This window comes from Choloepus didactylus, chromosome 13, assembly GCF_015220235.1.
Source record: "Choloepus didactylus isolate mChoDid1 chromosome 13, mChoDid1.pri, whole genome shotgun sequence".
NCBI lineage: Eukaryota > Metazoa > Chordata > Mammalia > Pilosa > Megalonychidae > Choloepus > Choloepus didactylus.
Window position 1 is genome coordinate 28,155,847 of NC_051319.1, and position 17,719 is coordinate 28,173,565.

The 17,719-nt window shown below is 35.3% G+C and overlaps 1 protein-coding gene across 4 annotated transcripts; it reads right to left on the bottom strand.

Annotated features, from left to right (window-relative positions):
- Positions 1 to 2,735: 2,735 nt before the first annotated feature.
- LYSMD3 (LysM domain containing 3) lies at positions 2,736 to 13,547 on the bottom strand. Of its 4 annotated transcripts, none has more exons than XM_037801488.1 (4): positions 13,408 to 13,547; positions 12,677 to 12,761; positions 9,830 to 10,096; positions 2,736 to 4,817 (listed from the first exon to the last, which is right to left on the bottom strand). In XM_037801488.1, the coding sequence occupies exons 3-4, from the start codon at positions 10,082 to 10,084 to the stop codon at positions 4,152 to 4,154; spliced, it is 921 nt and encodes a 306-aa protein (XP_037657416.1). In that variant the 5' UTR covers positions 10,085 to 10,096; positions 12,677 to 12,761; positions 13,408 to 13,547; the 3' UTR covers positions 2,736 to 4,151. The 4 variants fall into 4 exon arrangements, with proteins under 4 accessions (XP_037657416.1, XP_037657414.1, XP_037657413.1 ...); XM_037801486.1 differs by lacking the exon at positions 13,408 to 13,547 and adding an exon at positions 10,934 to 11,071 and having other exon boundaries at positions 12,677 to 13,246; XM_037801485.1 differs by lacking the exon at positions 12,677 to 12,761 and having other exon boundaries at positions 13,408 to 13,541.
- Positions 13,548 to 17,719: the final 4,172 nt, after the last annotated feature.

The window sequence follows — 17,719 nt, forward strand, 5'->3', positions numbered from 1 at the left end:
AATGCTTATTTTTCTGTATTTGTTTACAAATTAAATTCTTACAAAACTTTGTCCTTTGTTTTATATTAAGATTGTTTTGAACCTACTTAAGTATGTGATATTTATTTGGTAAAGAAAACTAACTTAATATAGATTTTATCTAGTAAAATAACCACGTGTTGTTTTTTGAGCAGGGATACCCAGTATCTATTATTGAACAGACCACAACTTAAAAAACAAAACAAAACAAAACAAAACAAAAATCTTCTAGGTGTGTGATTAGGGGAAAAGTCATGAGAACAAACTGAGAGATTTGGCAGACAGGATAATATTGTGTAATCATTGGTGTCAAGGACTTGCACTGCACACCAGAGAATGCTAAGTTGAGTGTCCTGTTAACTTCCTTTCCTTTCCTCACCACCTTCAAATGTCCAGTATTAATGGCTTTGCCTTAATGTAGCTAAAGACTAAAAATGGAAATCTTTTTATGAAAGATGATTGTAAATATAACTCAAGATATATTTTTAAAATGGATAATTCAAGATTTCAGCACAAATTTCCTTCATTCAATAAGCAAATACTCCAAAGAACTTCCTCAGTTCTTTTTGCTACTGGAAATTTAAAATAATTAATATTCTTGAAGTTGATTGATAGGTTTTTGTCATGATCATAAACTAAACATATTGTTGTATGACCTTGATCCAAAACTTGCTGTTAGGAAATCAATGCCTCACCAGTAGGTCCTCTTCCCTGAGGAAGATCACCCAAATAACATTTATCTAAAATTTTAAAATTATCATTTTCTTTCTATAAAGAATCCACTGGGTTTTGTTTCAATATAACAATTGGGAAATCTGAAACGGAAAGCCTTTATAGAGATTTAATCTATCTTACATAGTATCTCTAGGTCAAATAGTTTGAAAGTGTAAGAAAAAAGATTAGCTTTATTCAGTTAAATTCACCAGCTTCCATTTTAAATTGGATAATAAAATAGAAACTTTATTACATTTTGCAGATCTTTTAAACTATGAAAAATCAGGAGCAAAAAGTTTTAAAAACCAGTTTTACAGATGTACATGCTATGTTCTACAGTTACATTTTGCATTTATATAAAATACATTATAGAAAAAATTTATAGTGTTCACATACATAAAGAGTTCAAATAAAGCATTCAGATATTTCTGTGATCTAAGAATGCAACATGTACATACATGGAAGAAAAATACGGATTTCCTGAGCAACATTATTGTAATTCAAAATAAGTGTGCTATCATAATGCACCATCTAAATGCAGACTTTAAAAACCACCTGTACTCTTTACTACTTTGGATCCTTACTTCCTGATACTTCTGAAAATCTTAAATCTATCCTTCATATTCCCAATTAGGCAACTTTAGAAGTAGATACCTTAAAAAAAACCCTAATCACTAAGTGTGTGGTTATTTAAAGAACTCTTCAGGCTACTGAATTACTTTAATATTACACTCTTCTAATTCTTAATGTCAGCAGATTCTATAACATAATATATTATAATGAGGACATGAATCCCAAAGTTTCCTGGGAGTGGGGTGGCAAAAAACATCTAATTCAAATGCATCCATTAGTTTAAAACAACCTTAACCATTTCTGCCTAGACTAAAAAAAAAAAAAAAAAAGGAATCTGTCCTAAATATATCTGATTTTTCTCACTTGCAACCAATTTTTAAGTGAAACAAATTTAACAATTCACAGTTGTTACTTTTACATTTTCATATATATGTATACATATATATCTTCTAATGTAAATAAAGCCTCAAAGTGAATTCAAATGGTTTCAATATAATGAAAATAAGTTCATTTCAAAATCCACAATATCAAATAACTGTGCTTATACTACTAAAGTTATACAAAGTAATTTGCATTTACTACAAATTTGATGTATATTAGTACTTCCTAAAAATTAAAATTATTTTATAATCTATTAAATACTTAGGAAGTTTTTTCTTTTAAAATGACATTTAAAGATTAGAATCTGTAATTCTATATATATATAATATATACAGAAGTATATTCATTAATTCAAAAATATACATTCAAATACATAAAAAAAGGAAACTGCCTGATTGTGTCATAAGGATATGTTTTTCCTTCAAAAAAGATATTCTCCAAGGCAGAAATGGTTTTTAATCAACAAATACAAGTATGCATCATTACTTACTAAATTACTTCAGAAATCATACCCGTCCATCATAATTTTGAAGTACCACTAGCCTAAAGAAATCACTGACTCTAGTTTCATCAATTTGATGTAAACAGAGTTCTTCAAAGGACTTAGCCCATTCTACCCTAAAATAAACAGTACTTTCTTCCCTAAAACTTAATTTTTCAGCAGCCTTGATAAATACAATGTAAACTGACCAAGTTAACACTGAATACAGATTAGAAAGACCACACTCCTGTTTTCAGGATGCCCAAGGCACATTAAAACAATTAAAAATTTTTAAATTAAAAGATTTACCCAAAGAATCAATTTGCTACTTCTCTATTTATATGTTTTGGTAACAGTCTAAGGTCCTTTGAAGTTTGCAAGGGTTTTTATGTTTGACTTCTTTGTCCTTTTTATGATGTTTTGCTCCGTAAGGTACATAAAACCCCCATTTATCATATATATTCATTTTTTTATCCCATTTTGTATTAAAATTGGAGTTCAAGATATCAAATGACTGATCTAAAAGTTGAAACATTGAAAATCAGGAAATAATACCCAGAAAATGAGGTGGTATTATATATCTTACGGTACATGCTTTATTATACATAGCAAAGGCAATCCAGACTCCTCCAAATCTTGCTTCTACTGCATCATTTTGGTTACATTTTAAAAACATATTTTAAAAAATTAAACAATGGTATCTATGTGCAAATGCTTCTTACTTAGCCAGACAGTGGTTGATCCTTAGCAAATCCATAATAAAGCAGCAGTATCAAGCCCTTTTAGGCCAATACACAAACCTTTGGTCTCTGTTCCTCAACTGGATGCTACAGTTCAGAAAAAAGTCTAAGTGGGACAGTTTCTCTTTGAAAAACAGAGATTAAGGGAGTGATAAATTTATAAAATTTGCTAATGCTAAAAGACCCCTTTACCCTTGTTTTTGCTTAATGAACCATTTTCTCTAACAAATTTCAGAGGCAGATGATAGATTTGTTTTGCCCCCATTAACTTGTGCTTGATAGTGAAAGGGGAAATGAATTCATACAGGCTATTAATGAATTGGATTTGACTATCTGAAGTAATGTTTAATTTTAATTCAAAAATTATATTAACTTACATGAAGTATTATTTTAAGGCATTAAATGTAATTAAGGCATGTTACTACATGTATCACAGCAACAATTTATCACAGTATGTAAAAATTTCCTAAATAATGCTAATTTGTAAGTGTGTAATACTTTTCACCAAAGAACTGCAAAAAGTGCTTTAAAATTTAAGAGGCAAATAGAATCCTTTTAAAAACAGGAGCAGAGACAGGTAGGGTCTGCCTAGGGAAGAAAGCATTCACTTTGACCTATTCCAGTGTGTCAGTGACCAAATGTCAACTTCCCAACCACAACATATAAAAAACCGTCTATTTCTTAGCCTCTATTACAGGAATTATACATTACTTTCCCTGTTTCTACTTAAATGTTTTTAAAAAGTCTCAAAATGGACTGTTAAGTGCATGCTATCATAAATAGTCATTTTTTTTTTTGCAACTCATTATTTTGATGGCTCACAGTGAATTTTTTTCAATTGCAAACATCCAATGCTATCATTCATAGTGTTTAACATTAATAACCTTAAACCAAAAATTACTTTAAAAAATAAAATGTAAGCATAACTGGTCTTGAATAAGAAAAATGATGCATTTTCCAAGTTAAGAACTTCCTAAACACATATTTAAATTCATTTCTCTGAGCAATGATACAATGTTAGAACAGAAATTACGGACTACTTGCAACATTAACAACTAGCAAGTTTAGGGATTTTTACACACAATCCACTGTAAATGGCTCAAAAAAAGAAAAAAGTGGGGAAAAAAATCCACACACAGCAAATCATCTTCACTCTAAATACTGCCTTTGAAGTGGTTATTGAATTGATTCACTGAATTCCAGATGCCCATGTGATCACTAACACTGTGATTATGAGCTAATTGCTAGGTTTTGTGTTGAGCAGCAAGTGACTGAGAGTTTTGGCTATACAGTTTATGATCATCTTGTTGGTCAAAGTTTATTTCTTTAGTTGGCGCAATTCCATTTTCCATTTCTCTCTGCTGTGATGGGGGTGTGATTCCTGAATGCAAATGTGAAGAATCCACTGTTGAATGGTGACTAACATCCACTTTAGCTAAAATTTCATAATACAGCAAATAAAATACTGGTGTTATTATACCTACTATCAACATTATCACTACAGCTGTCCACCACCCTATTCCCCAGTCTGCTCCATAATAGGGATCCCTACGTTGAGTGTTTCTGTTTTCAGGCTCAAAATGTATTTGTTGTGCTGTTAAGGCAGACACCACCTCATTAAGGTTCTCCCTTTTGGTGTCTGTACATTTTACTATTTGTTCTATGTCTCGGTCCACTTCTTTTAAAAAGCTACCAGCTGACTCACTGGAAGAAAGGCAATCATTAGCTGGCAAAATTTCCTGTTGTTCTAGAGCATATTGAACAGGTGAAGGACGTGAAGCCTGCCTTCCTTTTGGAGGATAAAGTGTTTCCGTCAGTGAACTAAACTTTTTAACTGGAATTTTGATACACCTAAGGGCAAAAAAATCTTGATCGCTGATGAGATTGTTAACCCTCTTGATATCTGCTACCTGTAAAAAAAAAAAAAAAAAGCAACAGTTAACTGAATTCCAAATCAAGAGAGGTTGCAATACTCATTCATTTCAGTCACTTTGGGAGGAAAACAAAAGGTGAGCACAACTATAGTATTAAGTTACCTCACCCAGAGAGATTTAATTTTATTGGTGGATAACAGTTCTACACCACTTTTAATCTACCAGTCTTAGGAAATCACCAATTACTTTTTAATATCATCCATATATTATTAAACCTAATTAATGCTAGCTCTAGCTAAATGCTAGGATCCTTTGCTATTTCCTTTGTGTATCATGCACAAATATCACTTCTGCTACTCATAAACAAATTCTGGAAGGATTCTAGATACTTATATTCTTTCTTTCAATTTGGTAATTGATATATAGAAAAATGCCAACTTATCCAACTAAGCTACTATATTTTATCAAACATAAGATGCATCATTTTTTTTTTTTAATTTCATCCTAAGGCAGGGGTGGTTGTATGTGTGGAGAAAAATCCACCAAGTATTCATGAAAATAGAGATGTTAAAATGTGTGGGAAAAAAAATTATATACCTTCAAATTGATAGAATATAATTTTTTACCTCTAGGTTGAATTCTGAAGCAATTTTTACCAAAATTCTTAGTTTAAATGCATTATTTAACCAACCTCAACATCAGTCATTCTTCTAAGCTGCCATATGTAATATATATCCCTGAACTATCTGTATATCCTAACCACCTGCCATTGTGAGGAGCAGAGGAATGGTTCTCAGGTTACCAATTGGTAAGTCAGGCCCTCCCACCATCTTTAAGTTATTAGTCCCATTCATGATTTGCTTATGATGCCTTATGCCCTGACTGATAATCTGAGGGGTGAGTCTAGTAAAAAACTTAAATTTCTTGTTTGTCAATTCAGTGGATAATGATGCCATTCACTAAGATATGGTGAGAAGAGGATAAGCAGTTTGTAGACCTGTTGGATTTGAGTACTTATGAGATATACAAGTGGAAGATGTGCAGTAGGTTGTTGTAGATATATGTCTAAAACTCAGGAGAATGATCTTGGTTAGAGATAGGTATTTCTGGATTTTAGCAAAAATGGTAACCAAAGTCACAAGAGTAGACAGATTTACTAGCAAAAGACTTGGGAGAAGATGACATAAGGAAGATCCCCCAAAGAACACCAACTACAAGGGGTATGTCAAAAATTCACAAAGGAGATTAACAAAAAGAGGTCAGGAGGGGAATATATGACGGTGGCCAAGAACACAGACCACCTGGGTTTGAAGCATGGCTCTTGACACTTTCTAGTCCTATGATTTGGGGCAAATTGTCAAACCTCTCTGTGCTGCAGTTTCCACATCTGGAAAATAACAGTAATACTACATACCTTATAGGGTTGATGTGAAGATAAATTAAAATGTATGTAAAGTGCTTACACAGTACATAAGTGATACATATTTGTATTATGTGTTAGCTGTTAAATATAGTAGGAAAATCAAAAACTGCAGAATCAAGGTCAAGCAAAGAGGATTTTTAGGAGAAAGTTGTGAACAGGATCAAATGCTGATGAGTGATCAAGTCCAATGAATACCAAAGGTCATATTCAAAAAATCAATTTCTTTGGAGTGTATGTGTGGGAGTAGGGTGGGGGAGAAAACTGAATAACTACATGAGACAGTAAAGAGAAAGGTGCTTTGCATTTTCCTATTTCAAGAAATTTTTTTCTTAAAACAAATGAAGATTCACCTACAAGCACAAAGACTGACTCCATCCTCTTTAAATGTATGGTAGTGTATATTCTCACCAATAACTACTCAACTCTTTTTGAACTAGACTTCCAAGGTTTAGTACCCATCTGTCTGCATTTCCACTACCTCTGCTTTGCTAATTTCCTTGATTGCTTTTAGGATTTCAACCTTGAACTTTTTATTCCTACCATCTCTGTTTATAATAGGTATGTTTTAAATCATTCCTAATACTATTTATAAGTGGAATACAGCACTACCTACAATGTTTTTAAAAACCTTTTTGTAAAGTTTATATATATATGTTTTGCTAGTTGAGCTCCTGACAAAAGAAAGCATTGCTTTTCTTAACTCCGTAACTGTTTTACCATCTTTCCTCGTTAGGCTAGTTTCCTTTCATTGTTCATTTCAGATAAATCAGCAGATACATCCTGTGATTTCCCCTAATATACATTTCCTATTAGCTTCTTCTCTATCCTTATCACAAATATTTTCATCTAAGCCTTGATCATCATCTGAATTATCTCAATAACTTACCTCTTTATTGGAACCCCTACAATTCACCAACAGGCTCCTCCACCATTCTGCCTCACTCTCGTTAAAACCTTACAATGGTGTTTTTACTTTACAGATCAAACTTTTTTTTTCAGTTGTCTCAAAGCACTTCATCCCGGTCTATATCATGAATCTCTGAAACAAACTTAAAACTTACTCTGTTGTTTACCTTACTTCCTCCAAGAAATCTTCTTCACATCACTCATATGCCTGAAATACATTCTCCTTTTCACCTCAATTTTTAATCAGTCAGATGACATTTCACATATTCCATCTTGTAAGAAAATTTTCCAAATACAGGAAAGGAGAGCTAATGTCTTTCTCTAATAAAGCTGGTAGAATACACTCTTCTCTTAGAGCAATACTTTGATATTTTTAGCCTTGCCTCTCATTTTAAAGTCTTGATTAATTTCCATCACCTACTTTACAAGATACCCTCTGTAATTTATTTCTCAGTGGTTTTATTTCTCTGTAAAACATGTATTCACATGTTTATCTGCATTTAAAAATGAAGTCAGATGCTTTCTGATTTAATAGTCTCAGGAATGGCACTGCCAACTGTATATAGGGTATGCATCTTCTATTAATTGAAAGAGTGCAATATGTAAGATTTTGACACAAATATAAAATGTTAGAAAAGCATTTTATTTAAAAAATTACATTGGCAAGGACATACTGAAATTCACACTATTGTGATTTTCTTCATTGTTTCTGAGTATATTGGGTTAAACAAGGTACCTCTAATGAAAAACTAATAGATCGAAAGAATTATCATTTGCTAAGACTTAGTAAAACATTAAGGTATACTTCCCAGAAAATGACAAAGTGAATGACATTAGTGATTAGATAATAAAACCTTTTGAAAGTAAGGTAGTTTCCAAATCTCTGAATTCTCAGCTGCTGGATCTGTGTGATGATACAATTAGTTGTTCTGCATGTAACTTAAGTGTATAAATAAATCATTTAAACTGCTATGACAAAATTTTCATTTGCATCCAGTCTATGTGAACAATGTTTTTTTCATTTATAAAACTGAGGAAAAAAAAATTGATGCCAAACTCTAGGCCACTGTAGTAGTTAAATAGTATTCATCCACAGAGAAATGAACAAGTTACCCCAAAACAAAAAACAAAAACCTCAGTTCTTCTCACCTCTTCAAAAATACATGGATCAATGACTAAAAGAAATTATATAAAATTTCTGGCTATTAAAAAAGAGCATGTATATGTATATTTTAAAAAATGAATGATTTCAGGTAGCAAATCCTGGTTATAGAGTTCATAGAATACATTTAAAGAATGTTTAACAGTTATTTTTAAATGTCAATATGGACACCATTCTGGAAATTACATCCTTTGTAAAGTCATTAGGAAATATTTAAGGAATTCACTTAAAATGCACAATGATGTATATAGTTTTTCAAAATTCTCTTGGGAATATGAGAATAAAAAGTCTGAAAATCAATGTTCTAAACAGTTTCCATGTCAGTATGCTTACATGAAGACAGATTCCCTTGCTAAGGAGTCAAGACACGTGACAAAGAAATAAAATGGGTTTAAAGATACAGAGTTTAATATCTATTAAAATTAAAAATATACTGTTCCAGTTTGCTAGAGCTGCTGTTATGCAAAATACAAGAAATGGATTGGCTTTTATGATGGAAAGATAAAAGCCCAGAGACATTATGGAGGAAGTGATTTTGAAATGCAACCTGGGAGCAAAGGACCAGGAGATGCCGGCCACGTGCCTTCCCAGCCGACAAAGATGTTTGAACGCCATTGGCCTTCCCTCAGTGAAGGTATCCTCTTGTTGATGCCTTAGTTTGGACACTTTTATGGCCTTAGAACCTACATTTGTAACTTAATAAATCCCCTTTATAAAAGAAAATCCATGTCTGGTATTTTGCTTAATGGCAGGATTAGCAAACCGGAACATATACCCTCCCTTTGATCTAGCAATCCCACTTTTGGGACTCTATCCCAGAGAAATAAAGGCACCTCCATTGAAGGATAAGGTCATAATGATATATATCACACAGTGACTGCACAGTGCAAAATGCTGAGAAAATCCTGACTATCCATGAATAGGGGAACAGCTTAATAATACATCCATATTATGGAATATCACTATGGAATATCATATAGCTATATAAAATAATGTGTTAAATCTACCTGGCTATGAAGGATTATCATAAGGGATGTCCATGACATACTAAGAAAGGAAAAAGACAATTTGTAGTGCAAAATGCATAGAATAAATAAATTTTAAAAACACAAAAATCAACTACTCCCTCCCTAAATATCAACATATATAATCTGTGTAATATATGTGTGTGTATATATGTTTATTAGCACAAAAAAAGTATGTAAATACACCAAAGTGTTAACACTGGGTATCTCAAGAAATTAGGATGGGCAAATTTTTTTCCTTACATGTTTCTACATTCTTTTACAACCTGATGAAAGAGAAAAAGATAACATATTGAGGTGTTTTACAATACTGAAAATAGTGTCATGGATTTAGAAATAAACAGAAATTTGGGTATATGCTTAAAATTTTAAAAAATTAACATTCACCAACATGATACCGATTTCTAAGAAAGGAAGGAAAAAAGCAAAAAAGGAAGGGACTAGATAACAGGAGAAGAATTTATTTTGACTTGGGAAAATGATCAAATGATTTATTTTGGACTGGATTATGAAAAATTAAATTAAAACTTACCGTACAACAGTATTGAAGGGCTATTGCATTTAAAGTATCTCCTTCCTGTATATCTTTTGTTAATACTATAATGTCATCAAGTCTATCTCTTGATGTACTTCTTCGAACTTTTTCTTTTCCTCTGGATCGAAGCTCATACACTTCAGCATCCTCCTCCAACACATCACTGTCTGTACAATTTCCAAATGCATGTACTTGCCCACTTGACTGAATCCCTGGAAGAGGAAAACTACGATTCTGCTTCCTCCCTGCCATAATATCAAAAATCTGCAAAATAAACAAAAAAAAATAAAAGATAAAACTTTATAATGTAGCTGATCCATCTGACTGATTTACATGCATCTTACTTTCAGGGCAGCCTGATCTTTTTTTTCTTTTTTTAAAGAACGATTTTAGTTATTCAAAAATTGAAGTTCAAATTTTGCTGAAGTACAATGAGCACAATGGCAATGGAGACAATGCAACAGGTGGAAGAAGTAATCCATTCTAATAGACCACATATCTCAAAATGTAGGGGTAATTACATTTTAACCAGGGCAAATTGCGATAATATTTTTTAGGTCCAAAAATTAAGTTTCCCTTATTCTAATTAGGTGAATAAAATTAGGGATATAATTGATTCTCAATTATGTTTTAAAATTGTGTGGCCATATATACAATTTATAGTTCTGATGGAATTAAAGTATATGCTTTTTACATACATGAACACACAATACTTTTATGAATCCAAAGCTTTTTGGCTTGTTTATGCGTTTTAAATTCATGTGGGATTGAAATACCTTTTGTACTACCTACTACCTCTTTGGATCATGTGGACTTTGGTATGTATAGTTTGTACAGAATGTGCCCTCTATGACTTCTTCTGAGCCAGGTCATGATTTTGCTCTCTGCTAGGGATTTTTCTTCCTTGGACTCTTTTCACCCAGCTTAAATTAAGAATCTTCATCAAACTCAGTTAGGGCCCATAAAGACTGTATAAATTTTAAAATTTTGAGTTACGCATTCATTTATACTTAAAAGAAACAAAACAAAACATTGTTAAGACTGAGAGCTGACATAAGTTAAAAATATCCATCAATGAATACTGTTTACTTGAATACTCACTCTCCACTCACCTTCAAGTTGATTTACGCTCATTAAAAAATGAACAAAAACAAGAACATGAAACACTAATCCACATTCACAGCTTTAACTTCATATTAATTGTTCATATAAGAAAGGATAGTAGACTGCTTTCAGTTGCTGTCAAAGATAGAGGTAAACAAGTTATAAGAGGCATTCCGGAGATAAAATAAATAGTCCAGAGTTAAAATAAATAGGACTCAGTAATGTGGTTCAAATATGAAGAGTGAGAGGAAAGAAGTTAAGAATCACTCCAAGATTTTTGATTTGCTTAACTGAATAAATTGTGGTGCCATTCTTTAAGATATGGAACACTATAAGAGTGGCTTGTAGGAGAGGAACTGTGATTATAAACTCCTGTAAGACAGCAAAAAAGAATTTCAAGTAGACATGCAGGCCATAGAGGCAAATCAGAGGAAAAGTCTGGGTTAGAGATACCATTTTATGACTCATGTGCACCCAGGTGAAAACTGGAGCTGTGGGTGTGGGTGAGATTTCCTACAGAGAGAGTACAGAATAAGAAAAGAGGGCTCAAGACTGAGCCTTGAAAAAAATCCTACATTTAGTATGTGGGTAGAGTAAAATTAGTCTGCCAAGAATATGGAAAAGGAGTGTCCAGAGGAAGAAGAAACCATGGAAGTGTTGTGTCAGGAAGCCAAGGTAAAATAATATCTCAAAGGACTCAGTTCAGTTTTGGATACTATGGAGAGGTAAAGTAAGATGAGTACCAAGTAAAAAAGAAAAACAAAATCAGAAGAGACCCACTCCATGCTCTTAATTTGTTAGCTGAATTACAATGGATTTTACTCTATGTAGGTACATACTTCCACAATTTTTTAGAACTATTTAATATAATTGAATCCAACCCTTAAAAAACAGTTTCTGACTCTGTTCTAAGTCACCACTGTAATGCTGTAAAAACTCAAGGGTTCCTATTTAGATAACATAGGTAAATAACAGCTATATTTTTTTACATTTATTACCAAGAGCTAGATTCCTAACTTCACCGCTGCCCAACTAAAGAAAGCTACCCACATTGTACATCTCAAAAGCAGTTTTGAAGTCATGATCACACCTATTCCTTCAACAAATTGGACTTTAACAAGTGACAATTAAAGATGCCTTATTTTTTACTTAATTCTCAAAAAAAAAAAAAAGTTGAAAAAGTAGCTCTTCACCTAAATGGCTAACAACTTCCATTTACTTAGCTGAGTCTCTTTACACTGTCTCTTTAATCTGGGAAATGTCTGTGAATCCTGTGGAATCATAGGCAAAATTTTATACATATCTACATTTTTCTGGGGACAATATTTATTGTTTCATATGCTCCAAAGGGGTCCATGGTCAAAAATATTAAGAATCACTAATGTACAACTATTTACACGTGGTTCTACTGACCCAGTTATGCTGTCCATTAATCTTTTTCTCCCTGATAATTTGTTCTTAATTCCCAAAACTGGGTTAGTACAGCTAACTGAAGTTCACTGAGAATGCCCAAAAAACATTTTAGATATTTATATCCTTTCTCTTCAAGATATTTTGCTAAATAATAGGTAAAGACCAGAACTTCACCTGTCTCAGTCTCTCCAATGAAATGAAATGCAGATTGCAGAATACCAAGTATTCCGTTTCTGAACAATCAGGAATTGGTTGTGAAAAGCTGAACTCAGGCCCAGGCAGATAATTATCTGGGCCAACTGTTTATAGAGATTACCAAGTACATACTATTCAAGACATCTGGCTCAATTCTCTTCGGACCAGCAAACCGACAGGAAATTCCCTCTCCAGAAAGCTGAAACAATACTGCATGCTACAAAGAATGCAAGAAGCCACAAAAATTACCAATGGATACAGTGTTCCGTTCATCAACTCAGTCTGTCACTTAAAATGGTTTTCCAGACACCTTCCTACTGTATAATAAATGCTGTTGAGTGTTTCGGTTTGACCTTTCCTGAGCAGGGAGCAATAAAAGGGCAGAGTACAAGACAGCTCAGCACTGGGACAGAATCACAGGGACCACAACCACCAGGGCCAATTCAGTTTTTAAAAACCTAAGTTTCCTCCCTCTCCATTCTACACGTCCAGTTTTTCTTTTCCTGTTATGCTCAACAAGAATTTTTATATCCCACCAGCACCCTTGGGATCCTTGGTCGATTCGCCATCAGCAAATATTCAATACCAATACAAAGATCACGGTGAATGTAGTGCTTGGGTGGGAAATGCGCTGTCGCGGGAGTTAGGCACGTAGGAGTCCTTGCTCTGTGCCTCAGTTTCCCCGACAGTCTAACGAGGAGTTTTGGCGGGGCTGGTCTCAAAGATCTCCCCGCCCCCGGGATCCTAGCCCCGCCCTGCCACCTTCGCTGCACTCGGGGCCGAGGCCTCCCCGCTGCCTCCAGCTGGGGCCCACCCCCGTCGTACGAGACGACAGCGCCATCCCCAGCCTCTGCCTTCTTTACCTTCCCCGTTAGCAGGGGTGTCGCAACGAGGAGATGACTGCCGGGCCTGCCGCCGCCACCGCCGACCCGGGCAAATTCATGACCGAGTATACGTGTTGGGCTGCTCCGGTCCACAGCCGCCGCCGCCGCCAACGTCTCCGCCTTCCGGGTCGTGCGCTGCCGCCACGTCCGCAAACCTGTCATGCGTCATCGCGTCAAGTGGGCGGAGGTGGGAAGAGGCGGGGGAGGAGATGGAGGACTGGAGCGCGAGGGCGAACTCCCTACCCAACGCTTCCAAACACCGGCCCCTCCCGGCACGTAGGCGCCGGGCCTCCTGCGGGGTCCGCGGGCGGGTCCGATTTCCAGCTCCGCCCCTGCTCCTTGCCCTTTGGCCGCGCCCCCTCACCTCTAGTAAAATCAACTCCACTCACCAGGACCTTGGACCAACAGTGCGACCATGGGCTACTTGCTGATTGAGCCTTTGTCCAGCTGGCAAAGACTGTGCAAAACACTGAGGAGGGGGTGGTACTGAGGATTTGTCGGGGATCTTGTGTGCATTTCTTCTTGCTCTGCATCTGGAGGTTTCTGTAGGGTGGGGAAGGACACCCCAAAAGCGGTGTTGACATCCCTGTTTTAAAAAATGATACTATGCTTATTACCTTTTCATGGCGAAGCCTCCAGACTGCTGCAGAAGAGGCAGAATACTGGAGGGAAATCCTATGATGGGGAGGCTGGGGTTGGTGGTGTTTGCTTCAGGCCTTTTGTTTATAGGTGAAGAAAGTGAGCCACCTAGAGTCAGGTCCGGGGAAATGTCTGCTCCTGGATCCCTGCCTGGCTCTCAGGCTTCCCATTCCCTAGAAGACAAATCTGTCCACAAACTTAGTTTGGTTAAAAATTAACTGAAAGTCACTATCGGAATCTGTAAGACAGTTTAAGTAACGAACTTATAATTCATATATGATTTTTCTCACCAGATTTGCTAAGCAAGTATGATGTGTTTGAATTTATGTAAAGCGTTTTAATGTTGCGTCTAATGTCTACCAACGTTGATGTTGCAGACCTTGCTCTTTGACGACCATGCTAAGTCTTATGACAATATCCACTTTAAGCCCAAGCAGCCGGGTGCAGGGCTGGGAGCGCTTCTTTTCAGAATGTCTGAATATTTATGCATCATGAAGCCTTTGAAGCTTTGTTTTAAATTGTTTTCAAAGGGTTTGCTTTTGGTTTTCTGAAAAGTGCTTCAGCAAAGGTTAGGAATTCTGCATTGCGATATTTTTTTTTTATTTGAGGGGATAGGCACTGAGCTCCACAATGCTACAAAAAGAACTGCAGGGGAAGAAGACTTGGAAAAAAAAAAAAAAAAAAGAAAAAGAAAAAGTTTGTCGGAGCTGTTCTGAATGCGGTTGCCCTTGTGACACCCTTGTCTGTAACCATTTATCACTGAGACATTTTCTCATCAGTAGACAAAGGATATATTCCCTACTTGATGTGTAGGGCTTCAGCTGCTCGGCCTTCATGAATGTTAATGTGAATTCAACCTTCTTTCTGCATATAGGTTACTTTTCTTATTTTAATGTCAATAGACAGTGGAATACATGTGAGAGCCGGAGTGATAGAATTTCAAGCACTTCTACAGGAGTGCTACCTGTTTCCTTTGTATAAACACTTTCTTGATGATATCTACATGCTATTGAATCATTATTTGTATTTAATAAAGGCCTGGTTATGAACTTTTTTACAAAAAAAAAAGGCCTAATAGAATTATATTTTATTGTTAGAATATACAAAGGAAGCAGTGAGCCATGAATTTTGGCCATGTTCCAAAAAGTTGGCCAGTCGGAGCAAGTACTTTGTCTTTGAGAAAAAAAGATGTCCTTATTGCTCAGCAAAGCCAAAAGGACTTTAAGTTTTTTAAGATCCCATCTGACAACGGTTTCCATTAAAAGGCTGTAGATGAAAGAATATGTGGCCTCTAGGAATGGGTATTTCTGTGGCTAACTTTGAGGTTTTGAGACTTGCTCAAGAATTGTATTGTAATTAGAGTGTAAACTGATGTAACCTTTTAGGGGAGATCATTTATCATTTGGCAATATCTATCAAAATAGTGTATCTGGATTCACTTACAGATACATATGTAGACAGTATAAACAATTTCTGCTACATTTAAACAATGTAGTATTATGCATCTGCTTGAAAGAATGAAGTTACTCTGTATTTGCTGATTTATTCATTCATTATCTAACAATTTTTTTTTAAGAAAAAGTATATGTGAAACTCTTGTTCTAGGCATTGAGCATACAGTGGTAAAATGACAAAAGCCTCTTATTTGTAGAGCTTCCATTGCTGTAGGCATGTGAGAAGATTTCCAACTGTATTTTTTAACAAATAATAAAAAAGATAATAAAAATAAAATATCATACTATTCAATATAGTAGTAGGGTCAGACAATACCACCACTACCAAGAATCCCTTTTCCCTCCCTTGTATCCCCCTCTCATACACATTTAGCTTTGATATATTGCCTTTGTTATATTTAATGGAAGCATATTACAATGTTACTGTTGACCATAGACTCCAGTTTCCTTTGATTATATTTTTTCCCCAATTCCATCTCCTTTTCAACACTCTGCGTGATTGACATTCATTTCTTCTCCCACATGCAGGAACATTTTTATATTTGTACATTTAGTCACAATCATTGACCACTCCAGTTTTTGCCAAGTTCAATAGTCCCAGTCTTTATCTTCCATCTTTACCTCAGGTGTCATACATGCCCCTATCCCATCTCTTTCAGCTTTACTCACAGACATCTTTGTTCAGTGTACTTACAATATTGTGCTACCATCACACAGTATTATGCTACCTATTTCTGGATCTATACAGTCAATCCTGCTGAACATTCAGTAGAGCTTCAGCTTCAAATGCCCAGTCTCTACCCTCTTTCTATCTCCTGATAGCCTGTGTTATCAGCTTTTAACTCTCAAGTTTTGCTCATTAATGTTAGTTCATATTAGTGAGACCATACAGTATTTGTCCTTTTGTTTCTGGCTAACTTCACTCAACATAATGTCATCAAGGTTCATCCACATTATTATATGTTCCATGTCTTTGTTCTGTCTTACAGCTGCATAGTATTCCATCGTGTGTTCGTACCACAGTTTTTTATCCACTCCTCCACTGATGACATTTGGGCTGTTTCCATTTCTTGGCTATCATGAATAATGCCGTGATAAACTTCGGTTTACAAATGTCTGTTCAGGTCTAAACTTTCAGTTCCTCTGAGTATATGCCTAGTAATGGAACAGCTGGGTCATATGGCAAATCTATACTTAGCTTCCTGAGGAACCACCACACCGTCTTTCAGAGTGGCTGCACCATTCTGCATTCCCACCAACAGTGAATAAGTGTGTCTCTTTCTCCACATCCTCTCCAGCACTTGTAGTTTTCTGTTTTTTGGATAATGACCAGTCTGGTAGGTATGAGATGATAACTCACTGTGGTTTTGATTTGCATTTCCCTAATAGCCAGTGAAGTTGAGCATTTTTTTTCATGTTTTTGAGCCATTTGTATTTCCTCTTCAGAAAAGTGTCTATCCGTGTCTTTTGCCCATTTTTTTAATTGGGTTGTTTGTCTTTCTGTTATTGAGTTGTAGGATCACTTTATATATTTGGGATATTAAACCCTTATCTGATGTGTGGTTTCCAAATATTATCTCCTGTTGCATAGGCTGCCTTTTTACCTTTCTGACAAAGTCCTTTGATTTAAAAAAGTGTTTAATTTTGAGGAGCTCCCACTTGTCTATTTGTTCTTTGGTTGCTCGCACTTTGGGTGTAAGATCAGGAAACCACTTCCTATCACAAGATCTTTAAGAAATTGCCCTACATTTTGTTCTAAGAGTCTTGTGGTCTTAGCGCTAATGTTTAGGTCTTTGATCCATTTTGAGTTAATTTTTGTAAAAGGTTTGAGATAGGAGTCCTCTTTCATTCTATTGGAAATGGATATCCAGTTTTCCAAACACCGTTTATTGAAGAGGCTGCTCTGTCTCAGTTGCTTTGGCTTGACTGCCTGATCAAAGATCAGTTGTTTGTAGATGCAAGGGTCTATTTCTGAATACTCAATTCGATTCCATTGTCAGTATATCTATCCTTATGCCCGTACCATGCTGTTTCGAGCACTGTAGCTTTGTAATGTGTTTCAAAGTCAGGTAGTGTGAGAACTTCCACTTTGTTCCTCTTTCCCAAGATATTTTTGGCTATTCAGGGCACCTTGCCCTTCCAAATAAATTTGGTTATTGGTTTTTCTATTTCTGCAAAGTAAGTTGTTGGGATTTTAA

Excerpts from the sequence above, each read along its gene's own strand:
- LYSMD3 (XM_037801486.1), bottom strand. The coding sequence starts at position 10,966 with ATGAGCGTAAATCAACTTGAAGGTGAGTGGAGA. Across the intron at positions 10,097-10,933 it reads AACTTGAAGGTGAGTGGAGA|ATTTTTGATATTATGGCAGG; the intron begins GTGAGTATTCAA and ends TTTATTTTGCAG. Across the intron at positions 4,818-9,829 it reads CCCTTCAATACTGTTGTACG|GTAGCAGATATCAAGAGGGT; the intron begins GTAAGTTTTAAT and ends TTTTTTTTACAG.